The following is a 13,850-nucleotide window of genomic DNA, read 5'->3' on the forward strand; positions in this document are numbered from 1 at the left end:
TTGTATGGTGTACCGTGTTTATGTGCATCAAGTCTGAAAAGTTTCTATAAGAGACAACTTATAAAGTGAGATATCGGTGAAGTGTTTCCTTAAGTGAAATCTTTATACAACATACATCTGCTCTTGTATTTTTATGTTACACAGACAAAGCCACAGTACAGAGACCGAAATATAAGTATGTACATTACAAATAATTCTTAAAAAAAGAAAGATACTCTTTAAGCCACTGCCTGCAATAGCACTCAGATACTTGTATTATGAGACAGACGAGATGGGATTATGGGGGGAGCCCATCTGGGTCAGAACCTTGTCCAGCCATTGTAAGGGTCCGTGGAGATGGATCTCAATCCAGCAGGGAGTACTTGTGACATCTTGGCGGTGGTACTCTGCTCCCCAACCCTAAGAAGTAAGGAAGCAAAAGTTAGTCCTAGGTATACATGACCCATATGTACAATACGCAAAAACACAAAACTCTGGGTAGTTGAATGTCATTCATTGTTTCCTAAATTTTGCACTCTTAGCTTTGCCTCTGTCATGTAGGCCTCATTGAGACATCCATTTTTCTCACGGTTAGAACATGTACCCATTATTGTCTATGGGGCTGTTCACATGTCCGTGTTGGTTTGTAGACCAAGTGTCTGCATCAAATGTGTCATGGATCAAACGTCCATTTGGATCAGTTTGAAAAAATGGACAGCAAATAGATACCATCTGTGAGTCATCTGCATAAAGTCTGTATTTCTTTATAATTTATGGGCAGGGTTGTTGTTTTTTTTTATTGCATTTTTTTAAAATGGATGCGACAATGACGGTAAAAATAGACACATGGACCAAAAATGGATGAAAATCGGATGCAGCACACTGATGAAAAACGGTTTGTTTTTCTCATATGCAAAAAGAAATAGAGGACAACTGAATAAGGTCTAATACTCAGTACAGTAATAATTTCTGTTGTGTGGCACTGATAGATACACACCGTCTACTTAAATATGGCTAAATCCGAAACTTCCAAATATGTTTAGATTAAAGGGCTTTAGTCCTTGGAAGATGGCAGGAGTTCACTTTATTGCACAGCTCTAAACTGACGGGGTCTTTACAAGCTGTCTTGTTCCTCTCTAATGAAACAATTAGTATTTTTTCATTTCCCAGAGGAGCATGCATGGCTTACAAGTCTCCTCACTCTGACATGCCAGGCTTGGCTTGTCACTATCCACAAGTGGAAACATTACCCTTTAGACAACAGCAATTGAGAAACAAATTCTACATACTTCTACCAGTATCTCCAATCCCAGCATGTCTGGTCCAAACAACATGCGGGTGTGCAGCTCAGAGTTCAGGACCACCTAATATTTTCATGAATTCTTAACCAAGGAGGCACGACTGGAATTATTTCTAGGTTTTATAAGCTTCTCCTTACACAGTTCCTTTCTAATCACCCATTGCAAATCAAAGAAAAATGCCAGCGAGAAGTTGGAAAAATTAACCCCAACACTGGGAAGTAATAATCTCCTCTGTGCCGCAATTCCCTACTAGAGATGCCCAGGGGCTGTCATGGTAATATTTATCACATGGGAGACCCTCAGTTCCTGCACAAAATAGAAGTGAGGACCAATAGCACGTGCCCTAGATGTGGGGAGACCCCACTGATGCTGCGTATATATTTTGGGGGTGTGTCCCACTGGGGCGCTTCTGGTATAGGGTTATAGACCCGAGATGCGGTGAGACCCCCGCCAATATTGTATATATGTTGTGAGTGTGTGTCCCACTGGGGTGCTTCTGGGATATGATTATACAGTATATTAATAATATAATTGACCTGGAAGTTCCAATGCAGCCTTTAATTTGTGTTCTGGGTTTTTTGATGGATTAATGGAAGATGAAATCTAGGTAGTTGAATGCAATTAATTTCTTCCTGTTTTCAGGATAAACCGTGATGCTGTTCTGTGCATCCTCCACCCATATGGACAGAAGAATGCAAGTCTGACAGGTTAACTATATGGGAGAAACCATACACAGAAGAGTAATGGCAGCAGCTGAGGAGCAAGGACTGGCAAGTGCTAATGGTGCCCTGTGTGGACATCTCTGGATGCCTCATACATCAGGACAACGGGGTCTCTAGAACAATTTTTCACTTCAGAAAAGAGTATAAATTAGACAGGTGGCTTCAATGTCTGTGGCTCCACTGTAGTGTATGGGAGTTGTGAAACATTAGACAGTAAGCAAAAAACCCATAAACTATTGTAGCCCCATGAGCGTGCATCACCTCTTCCTCTTTAGAGCCTATTCACAGTTTTTTACTAAGATTTAGAAACAGATTTTACTGCAAATCCGAATAAAAAAAAATGCTTCAAATACTTTTTGAATAATCTTCCTATTAGTTTTACTGCAAAATCTTCAAAATAACGAGAGACAAAAAACATCACTGTGTGCACTAAAGAAGCTTTTCCCATTAAAATTAGTCGGAAAAGTGTTCAAAGAGTATTTGATGCAATTTTTGATGTGGATTTAGGAGCAAAATCTATTTCTGTTGTGTACTAACCCAGATTTTCAGTGGGCGATGACTATGACAATACCGCACCTCACATTGATAGACATGACAGCTGATTGATAAAGTGTCTGTATGGAAAACCACATAAGCCATACGCCTTGAGAACCATTAGTAATGCATAATAAAGGGGAAATACCCAAGATTTGTTTTGGGGGTCAGTGCTGCAGAAACGTGGGCACGGTCTTTTTCTTGGCTGTACATTATGCACTAGCCAATGCTTGGAAGTTCTGAATAGGTACATTTCTTGCCCATTATTGTACGCACCTTTACAAAGCTCATCCGTATAGTGCACATTTTGGTAAGTTCGTACACCACTTCGAACCCTTGGTTAACGGACTGTGAGAGGAGCTGAGCAAACAGCTGGTTATTGAATATCTTCAAGCTGCAGCCGCTGGGGATCTTGCAGACCGTTGCCGGGTGGAAGCCATGCTGGTAATTACAGTTGCGGCTTTGTACGAATATGCTGCTGTCACTTAGACACTCTGCATAGACCTCTCCCCCGACATAATACAGGTGGACCCCTGCATGGTAGTAGACAAGAGAACGCAGTTAGCTGGAAGGTACTGTGATAAAAGCATCGGAAAATCGTCCTACACAAACACTCCTGAGTTTATTCACTTTTCCGTAGCGTTAAAGGGGTCTTCTAATGGTCTATTTTCGGAATTCCCATATATGTGAGAGGAAAAAACTGCATGTTATGCTAGACAGGAACCCTGTACTTGACCTAAGTGGGACCCATCTGTATCAGACATCCTGTCAGAAAGCATATACTGTTTACATGCCATAAATGTCTGAGACGGGAATATCCCTTTAATGCAGGAATGTTCCACTACGTTTTGCTTGTGTGTTCTAGCTCTGACTAGAGGAGAACATTATATCTCTAAGTTCTCAAATACTAATATTCTCCCTTAGTTCACTATTGCTTAATCCCACCTTAGAGTTTAGTTACAGCCCGTTTCATAAACCAGAGCTGCATTCACAATACAGCAGGCTTTAGAGCAGAAATCTCCCAGCATGCCATGCAAGCTTAATGTGTGCACATAGCTTGATTTAGTAATTTGCATTCTGCTAGTTAATTGTAATTTTCACATCAGGCACTGGACAGTAAAAACTTGCATTATCAGAGCTCATCTGTCTACCATACGTACGCCACAGTCTTCAGACTATAAGACATGTTCCCATATAGTCTGAGATTGCAATGTAGCCATCAGGCAGAGTAATTGAAAAGGAGTGTTGGGGGAAGAGGGTGGACTTCAGGGTCTCAACTCCTATTTTAAAGCTGAATATTACAATAAAAATTCCTGAAAATATTCAACTCACTTAGCACAGGGGAAGCTGAATACGTAAAGGGGTTATCTGGGACTATTTTTCATTTTTAAAATGTGCCTAAGAGCTAACAGGCAGGTAGTTGCTGCCTACCTGCCTGTTGTGCCAGGTGACGATCTCTGCCGGCACAGAGCGGTCACTGACAGCTCCTGTTTGCAATTCACTGACTTCAACTGACATCACACTGACAGAGCAGCTGCTTCTCTTCCACTCTGCTCTTTTGACAGGGCGTGACTGCCGATGTCATGCTGATTGATAGCCGGCTCCCCACTACCTAACTGCGGGGAGCTGGCTGTCATTCAGGATGACGTCGGAAGTCATGCCCCATTGACAAAGCAGCCCAGAAGACGAAGAGCTGTTCTGTTGACGTTTAGCAACTGAATCGCCGGCAGGAGCGGTGGGTGATTGCTCTGACATGCCGCTGCTTAGGACAGGCAGATAGTTAGTAACTACTTGCCTGTTAAATTTTAGATAGTAAAAGAAAAAGAAATATTCCTGTACAACCTCTTTTATTAATCACCACTAAGCGCTGACTTTTACCTTTGCCGATGTGCCGACGGGTGTTTTCAATAGTTGAGTTTCGGTTCACATTGGATAGAAGTCCTAAACAGAACCTGTTCTTGTTGTTAGAGGGATCCGTGAAGCCATCGATGAGTACACTGCGGGACGATGCTTGGAATGTCTCCCCCACACGATTGTTCAGCTCGTAGTAAGCGACAGAACACCAATGTAGTGGTTCCTCATAGCAAACAGGGCGGAAATCTGTATAGGATAAGAAATAGGAAATGAGAGTTATCAGCTGCTAGGACGCCACAAGTGTACCTGAATTGTGTGGCCACTGGGTCAACCTAGTGCCCGTTTGGCGAGACACGTCGTTAAAGGGTTATTCCCATAATACCCGAGGATAAGTGATACCATCACTGATGTGATACCATCACCATCACTGACTGCTGGGTGATCCTGAGAAAACGGCTCTGAAGAGACACTTGTGAATGACGTGATAGCCGCCACCATCCATTCATTGTGCATGGGACTGCCAGAGATAGCTGAGCATTGTACTCAGCCATCTCCTCCAGTGCCATAGACAATGAATGGAGCACATTGGTGGATACAAGGCCCCTGTAACAGAACATTATATGGGCCCTTTACAGTCCAATACCTCATCATAATACAAAATGTCACCTGCTTTGGATGTTAAAATGGGCCCCCTTACCTCTTGGGCCCCTGTGCGACTGCACAGGTTACACCAATTATATGTCCGCACCTGATGGAGCAGATACATGCATGTGCTCAGGATCAGTGAGGTGGAGATGGTACCAGGTTTGTATCTATTTATTTTACTCTCTTATATAGCGCCATTAATTCCACAGCGCTTGGGGGCTCACAATATCAATTCTCTATCATTAAGTCTTTGGAGTGTGGGAGGAAACCGGAGAACCCAGAGGAAACCCACTCAAACACGGGCAGAACATACAAACTCCTTGCAGATGTTGTCCTTGGTGGAATATGAACCCAGGACCCCAGCACTATATACATGGAAGATTTACACTAGTGTTGTGTTATTTCAGAAAGTTAATTTGGGTATATCTTTCACACATCCTTTCAGATTACCAGTCCCCTTCATTTAGTGCCTACCTCTGTTTGTTGCTGATAAAACTAATTGACAATCCGTTGAGTCTCCAGAGTTTCTGTTTTGGTTTCCGTGAATCTCAGGCGGGTTGTATGGTGGTGGAGGGGTATCTATGGGCATGAAAACAGGCAATGTAAATGCAAAATAGGGCAAGTCAGAAAGAATCAGCTGAGCGGATATCAGTATAGGTCACCTGTGATCTGGTAGGGGCTTCCTGGTTCAGAGGAACTTCTGGGGGAGTCCGGGTAGCCAATAATGTTCGGGGAGTGGTGAAACATGTTGTTGGGCGAGGAAGAGAACGGAGGACACAGTGGCTGCTGAAATGACTCAGGGAAGGTGGCGTTGTGTGGCATCAGTGGTTCATTGTTCAGGGATGTATTTCGGAACTTGGCGAGCAGACTGAGATCCGTATTAAATTCACTATGTCTTGGAACCAATACAGGAGGAAGAACTACAAGAAAGACAATACTCATTATATAAAAGTAGACAGACTGTGTGCGGACAGCAGAAGGAAATGAAAATAAAAAGCTCTTAATTATTATTAATTTGGAAATGAACAGATGGTAAAGACGATGAAGTAAGCAGCATTATTGTGCAGAGCTTCTTTTTATGTGCGCAGTCACAGACGTTTTTTTCTAGCACATGTAAACTAAGAAATGAAGTAACTTTTGAAGTAGTCTTCATTAAAAATATCCTACCCTTTTTTGTCTACGGATTACATGCAGACTTATGTTTCTCCATGGTAAAATGTGTCTCCATGGTAACAAATAGTCCGATCCTACAGTCACACTTTAATCTGTACCCTTTTTTTTTTGCTTACGTACCCAAGTCTTGGTTTTATGGGATAACAGCAGGGTCAGACTACACAGGGTTTGTATGTAGTCTGTAGCCATTTAAACACAGACAGTATGGCTGCTTGGGATTTCATGTTTTTTTTCAAGGCAATATTCACAAGTTGCTTTAGGCTATGTGCCCACGTAGATTTGATGCGGAGCGTTTTTGCCTCTCTCTGGCAGAAAAAAACGCATGCAGATTTACATGCATTTTTTCTGCCAGAGAGAAGCGTTTTTTCAGCGTTTTTACATGCATTTTCGCATGCGTTTTTTCAAGCACTTTTCCAAGCGATTTTGAGCAGGACTTGGAAAAGTGCTTGACAAGTTGATCACACAATACAAATCCATGCAACCGGCATGGATTTATAATGTGTGAATAACTTAGATGCTCTAAATGCATGTGGGCACATAGCCTCAGGATTCTCTGGTGTCGGCGGCGAGAACGTGCACAGTTCACTCAATTCACTTGTAATGAGCGAGGCTGCGCACGTCTGGTTGAAATGTAGCCAGAAGTATGAATATCGCTCACGCTTGCAGTCGCTACTCCCTGCTTCCGGCACCGGAGAATCCTGACAGTGTGCACTGTGAGGATTCACAAGTCTGCAGTCACAGAGTGACTGCAGACTTTCGTGCCAAACTAGGACAACCCCTTTTAAGTACAACTGATACACAGATTACTAAGAAAGAAATGTCTCTACCTGGAGTTTCCACTCTGCGGTAATGGTAAGGGTTTATGCACACATCCTTCTGCTTTGATCCAAAAGGAAACTCGCAGCATTCAAGTGGTTTTAATTCATGATGTGACTGAAGATCAGGCCACCTCCAGACCCTGCAGTAGATGACATGTGGAAGACCCTTGCGATGTGACACCTGCAGTCTCCCGTCTAGTGAACGTGGGATAGTGACACATTTACTTGGCTGTCCTGGTGTACTTAGCGCCTTCTCAAGCTCCTCCATCGAGCCCTTCTTCTTCTTCAGCTTCTTCACCAGTGAATCCACTGCTTTTTCTGCCCATTTTTCCTCCTCGTCTCCTTGCTTCCATCCGAGCAGCCGCTTGACAGCAGGGCTAGTGAAGGAGAACAAGGAGCTGATAGGGGTGCTGGTGTGCATATGAGTTGACAATCTCAATCAACACCCTCCTGAATTTAGAATATGAAGGTCTTTTCCAAAGCTTCTTGATTAGATAATTATTTTCTTCAGTCCAAAGACACTTGTAATAATTTCTAACAGAATCTGTTAATGAAACAAATACAAGAAATTAAACTTAAACTGTGCCTGTCGTTTCAGGGAACTTTTCAGAATATGCTGTCATGTGTATGTACATGAGGAATAACACTATTTCTGAATATTATATGAAGTGTATCCTGCATTTTTACCAGTTTTCGCCACTAGCTCCTATCTCCAATTTTTTGCACATGTATGGCAGATTTCGGGAAGGGGTTCAAATACCCAGGGTGGCGTAAGAAATTGAGCATAAATTATTAAACTAAACCACAAGTTCATTCTGGGCTTAGGAGTCCAGTGGGGGGTTCTTCTCAATGATTGACAGTCATTTTTGTAAACACACTCGTAAGGGAAATTGTATCAATCATTGGGAGAAGCCACCCACTGGACTCCTTACCCAATAATGAAAACTAAACTATATATCAATCTGCTCCGTTCATGGATTTACAACACTACTTACAGGTCTGTGTAGTACATACATAGTTAATATTATGACTCTCACACAGAGGTAAATCTGGTACTTTGCCAACCTTTAGAATATGTGCACGTTGATGAATGCCATTGACCTATGCCATACACCATAATGGCGTTATCCGAAGATAAAGGAGTTAGAAGAGGCAGCTGTCTGTCAGGTGTGTACATAGAACTGGTGGGGCCCCATAGCAGAAGTCCTAAAAAAATACTTGATGGAGTAGGGCAGGGTCACGGTGCATAGGCATAGCCACAGAAGGGCACATTTCCACAAAGAAATCGGGACATGTATTATGGCACTTATAGAATAAGTTTGCTTCTATTGAAGCCCCGTCGTGTTCTCCCCCACTATGATACCCCTTTAATGGCACCCATAAAGTATAATGACAACAAAAAACACAATGATACACCACAGTGAATTCCTCCACAGTATCCTCCACACGCACAGTATGATGCTCCTACAGTACCGTCACCCGACAAAGTATAATGTCCCACACACAACTTGTCAGATAGTATAATGCCCAACACACACGTTAAATACCACACTACAGCCCTCCACAAAGTATAATGGCTCCTCACACAGTATAATGGCCCCCACACAGTATAATGGCCCCCACAGCCCTCCACACAGTACAACCCCTGGCAAAAATTATGGAATGACCGGGCTCGGAGGATGTTCATTCAGTTGTTTAATGTTGTTGAAAAAAAGCAGATCACAGACATGGCACAAAACTAAAGTAATTTCAAATGGCAACTTTATGGCTTTAAGAAACACTAAAAGAAATCAAGAAAAAAAAAGTGGTACTCAGTAAGGGAAATTTTTTTCAGACCAAGCAGAGGTAAATAATTATGGAATCACTCAATTCTGAGGAAAAGATTATGGAATCACCCTGTAAATTTTAATTTCCAAAACTAACACCTGCATCAAATTAGATCTGCATCTAAAAAGGAGTGATCACACCTTGGAGAGCAATTGCACCAAGTGGACTGACATGAATCATGGCTCCAACACGAGAGATGTCAATTGAAACAAAGGAGAGGATTATCAAACTCTTAAAAGAAGGTAAATCATCACGCAATGTTGCAAAAGATGTTGGTTGTTCACAGTCAGCTGTGTCTAAAAACTGGACCAAATACAAACAACATGGGAAGGTTGTTAAAGGCAAACATAATGGTAGACCAAGGAAGGCATCAAAGCGTCAAGACCGGAAACTTAAAGCAATATGTCTCCAAAACAGGAAATGCACAACAAAACAAATGAGGAACGAATGGGAGGAAACTGGAGTCAATGTCTGTGACCAAACTGTAAGAAACCGCCTAAAGGAAATGGGATTTACATACAGAAAAGCTAAACAAAAGCCATCATTAACACCTAAACAGAAAAAAACAAGGTTACAATGGGCTAAGGAAAAGCATTCGTGGACTGTGGATGACTGCATGAAAGTCATATTCAGTGATGAATCGTGAATCTGCATTGGGTAAGGTGATGATGCTGGAACTTTTGTTTGGTGCCGTTCCAATGAGATTTATAAAGATGACTGCATGAAGAGAACATGCAAATTTCCACAGTCATTGGTGATATGGGGATGCATGTCAGGTAAAGGCACTGGGGAGATGGCTGTCATTACATCTTCAATAAATGCCCAAGTTTACATTGATATTTTGGATAGTTTTCTTATCCCATAAATTGAAAGGATGTTTGGGGATGATGACATCATTTTTCAAGATGATAATGCATCCTGCCATAGAGCAAAAACAGTGAAAACATTCCTTGAAAGAAGACACATTAGGTCAATGTCATGGCCTGCAAATAGTCCGGATCTCAATCAAATTGAAAATCTTTGGTGGAAGTTGAAGAAAATGGTCCATGACAAAGCTCCAACCTGCAAAGCTGATCTGGCAACAGCAATCAGAGAAAGTTGGAGCCAGATTGATGAAAAGTACTGTTTGCCACTCATTAAGTCCATGCCTCAGACTGCAAGCTGTTATTAAAGCCAGAGGTGGTGCAACAAAATACTAGTGATGTATTGGAGTGTTCTTTTGTGTGTTTGTTTTTCATGATTCCATAATTTTCTCCTCAGAATTGAGTGATTCCATACTTTTTTCCCTCTGCTTGGTCTGAAAAAAATTTCCCTTACTGAGTACCACTTTTTTTTTTCTTGATTTCTTTTAGTGTTTCTTAAAGCCATAAAGTTGCCATTTGAAATGATTTTAGTTTTGTGCCATGTCTGTGATCTGCTTTTTTTCAACAACATTAAACAACTGAATGAACATCCTCTGAGCCCGGTGATTCCATAATTTTTCCCAGTGGTTGTATAATGGCCCTAAAACAGCCCTTTACAAAGGATAATGTCCCCCACAAAATTATCCACATAGTAAAATGCCCCCCACACAATCCTCCACATAGTATAATGCCCCCCACACAATCTTTCAGAGTATAATGTTCCCCCCACAATTATCCACACAGTATAATGGCCCCACACAGTACAATGTCCGAATGTCACACACAGTGTGGGAAAGACTAAGTGCAACACGAAGGGATGAGGGGAGGGTAGCCCAACGCTAGGGAAAGTGGGAGTGGAGACCCCTAGGCAGATCTAATATCACCCTACCTGTCCTAACGTCCCTATATAGGTTCCGCACCTATCACCGAACAGGAAACCTAATCCCTGTATATCCCTAGAGCTAGGCTCTAGATGGGGGGGGGGGGGTGAGCACTGGTCAGTCCCGACTATAAACTAAAGACAAAAAGGGAGACAAACAAAGGGGGGAAAACTTAGCTTGAGCAGACACCAGAGAGATAACACCAAACATCCTCCAAGGTCACCAGAGAGGAAGCTAGATGACTGCTATTGCTCCAAGCCTTCACAAGGGAAAATGAGAATATCACCGGCGAGTCCCTGAAGCAGACTGAGTGTTTATCTACACCCAGACCAGGGTGTGTCAATCAGAGCAGGAGGGAGGTTGCCACTGGGTCCAAAAGTCAGAAGGATTAAGAAGGCGTCTGCAATGCCAAATGCAGTGACCTACTGCAGCCAGATCCAGAGCGACTGTCTGTTTCATCTGACACACCCGTGACACCCGTACACAGTATAATGCCCCCCACACAATCCTCCACAAAGTATAATGGCCCACACAGTATAATGCCCCTTACACAGTATAATGGCCCCCATACAATCCTTCAGAGTATAATGCCCCCCACACAGTATAATGGCCCCACACAGTACAATGTCCCTTACACGGTATAATGGCCCCCCACACAATCCTTCAGAGTATAATGCCCCCCACACAGTATAATGGCCCCACACAGTACAATGTCCCTTACACAGTATAATGGCCCCCACACAATCCTTCAGAATATAATGCCCCCCACACAATCCTCCACACAGTATAATGGCCCACCCAGTACAATGTCCCTTACACAGTATAATGGCCCCCCACACAATCCTTCAGAGTATAATGCCCCCCACACAGTATAATGGCCCCACACAGTACTATGTCCCTTACACAGTATAATGGCCCCCCACACAATTCTTCAGAGTATAATGCCCCCCACACAGTATAATGGCCCCACACAGTACTATGTCCCTTACACAGTATAATGGCCCCCCACACAATCCTTCAGAGTATAATGCGCCCCACACAATCCTCCACACAGTATAATGGCCCCACACAGTACAAGGTCCACTACACAATCCTTCAGAGTATAATGCCCCCACACAATTTTCCACACAGCATAATGCCCCCTACACACACACATGAAATACCCCCTACAGCCCTCCACAAAGTATGATGGCTCCCCACACAGTATAATGGCCCCTACAGCCCTCCACACATTATACTGGCCCTAAAACAGCCCTCCACAAAGTATAATGTCCACCACACAATCATCCACACAGTATAATGCCCCCCACATAATGCCTATAATTACCCCAAAACAGCACTCCACACAGTTTGATCACCCACACATACACTTAATGGCTCCTGACATAGTATGATGGACCCACATCCCCCTACTCACAGTATGATGACCCCACACTCATTGATAAAAATAAAAAAAAGGTAACTATTCACCTCTCCCCGCTCCCCTGCTGCTCCGGTCTCTGCAGCATGTGTTCTGAAGCTCTGCACAGCGGGTGCAATATAGTGACATCCTTGCAGCCGCTGTGCTGAGACGTCAGAGCTCAGACACACAGGGAGAATGACAGAAGAGAGCTGACGGTTCCCTGTTCTGTCATTATTTTCAACTGTATCTTCATCCAGGATACAGATACCGCTGAAAGTGTGACAGTGGGGGAGGCCAACTCACGGGCCCCATTGTGGCCACATGGTCTGTCGCTATTATTTATACGACAATGCGCATAATAACCCAATTTCTCCTAAATACTTTTGTTGCTGAATTAGTACAAAAGGCAAGTTTTAAAATTATTCTAAAAACATGGAAAACTTTCTGAAAGCTTAAAATAGAAGAATGATTAATTATAGTTACTGTAAATGTTTGGATGGAAACTTTTCTCAGCAATGATGAATGCATAATATAAATGTGTTATTTTATATCTTGCTTATACATTTGATGACCTTTAGATCACATTTACAGCTCTGTAGGAAGGAAGAAATGTATGTTACACAGGGCGGCATTGTCCAGAAAACAATTAGGGGAAATTAATAAAAAACAGTAAAATCAAGTTTCCATAAAACCTCTCCAGTGTTGGTGCTTTTTTGTGCTATGGTGCAGCAATGACATCCCCGTCGACCCACATCATTATTTTATGCCTTTTCCACGTCCCCTCCCTCCCACTTGGCTATTTTATTTTTAATTTGGAAAACCTATGATCGGCCTTTAATCAGGGAATTTTTTTTTTTTTTTTTTTTTTTTAAATGTTTGTCCAAAGTGGACAATTCCTCCAAAGTCTCTCAACCTTCTTACAGTTTTACCAGTGAGGTTAAAATATCATCCAAAACAATATGCATGAAAGGGAACCCATCCGAGCGTTTTTACATACAGTATGTGCTGTAAGTATTGGTATGATTGCATGGGCACTTGTACCCCAATAAAAATTATACATTTTCTGTAGAAATCTGATGTGGCAGTCATGAAATCTAGCATAGAAGTCATACACAAATCAGACTGGAAGTGCACTGGGGGCGTGTCTGTGGGCTCCAACTGTTTCCTCCAAGTGTATTGACACGCCCTAGTGCACTTCTAGTTTGATTTGTGTATGACCTCTATACTAGATTTCTCATGAATGGCACATTAGATCTCTAGAAAAAAAGTTTCATTTTTATTGTGGTACAAGAACCTATATAACTATACTACTACTAAGTAAAAACGTGCTGACAGATTCCCTTTAATTACTTGTGGACCGCCCATAGTTCGGGTGGTCTGTCTTCTATTCTGCAGTGAGATTCTAAAGCATCACTGCATAATAGAGCAGCTGCACATGATCAGGGAGATCGTGTGTCAGATACAACTGTGCTCCCCATAGAGAAGGCAAAGATGGTCTATTACCATCTCTGCCTTCTCGATTGCTGTATATACACTACTAAACAAGCGCTGTGTATATAGCAATAGGAAGCAATAACATTGCTTCTTCCTAACCCAGCGGTCATGTGATCGCTGAGTGTAGGGAGTGAGCAGGAGCTGTTGGGTCCTAGGAGAACCAGTCAACTCTGTTGTGCAGCCAAGAAGCTGAATTTCAACGGTAACTGGGGCTATTATACCAGCCCCAGTTACAGAGGAAATACATTTTTTTTTTAAATAAAGTTTTTCAATATTGAAATGTCCCCCCTCCCAAAAGGTCTTTTATGACCTTATGGA

The 13,850-nt window shown here is 42.4% G+C and overlaps 1 protein-coding gene across 1 annotated transcript in view; it reads right to left on the minus strand.

Moving 5' to 3' along the window:
• SMAD9 (SMAD family member 9) overlaps nucleotides 1-13,850 on the minus strand; it is a 35,699-nt gene continuing 21,849 nt past the window's right edge. Inside the window, exons 2-7 of the mRNA XM_073662559.1 lie at nucleotides 7,036-7,570; nucleotides 5,698-5,955; nucleotides 5,510-5,614; nucleotides 4,415-4,636; nucleotides 2,813-3,069; nucleotides 1-399 (exon numbers count right to left, since the gene is read on the minus strand). Coding sequence (XP_073518660.1) covers nucleotides 256-399; nucleotides 2,813-3,069; nucleotides 4,415-4,636; nucleotides 5,510-5,614; nucleotides 5,698-5,955; nucleotides 7,036-7,447 — 1,398 coding nt within the window. The 5' untranslated portion in view covers nucleotides 7,448-7,570 and the 3' untranslated portion in view covers nucleotides 1-255. The remainder of the gene's footprint in view (nucleotides 400-2,812; nucleotides 3,070-4,414; nucleotides 4,637-5,509; nucleotides 5,615-5,697; nucleotides 5,956-7,035; nucleotides 7,571-13,850) is intronic.

This window comes from Phyllobates terribilis, unplaced genomic scaffold (assembly GCF_046119375.1).
Source record: "Phyllobates terribilis strain yellow unplaced genomic scaffold, ASM4611937v1 Scaffold_2__4_contigs__length_985480577, whole genome shotgun sequence".
Taxonomy (NCBI): Eukaryota; Metazoa; Chordata; class Amphibia; order Anura; family Dendrobatidae; genus Phyllobates; species Phyllobates terribilis.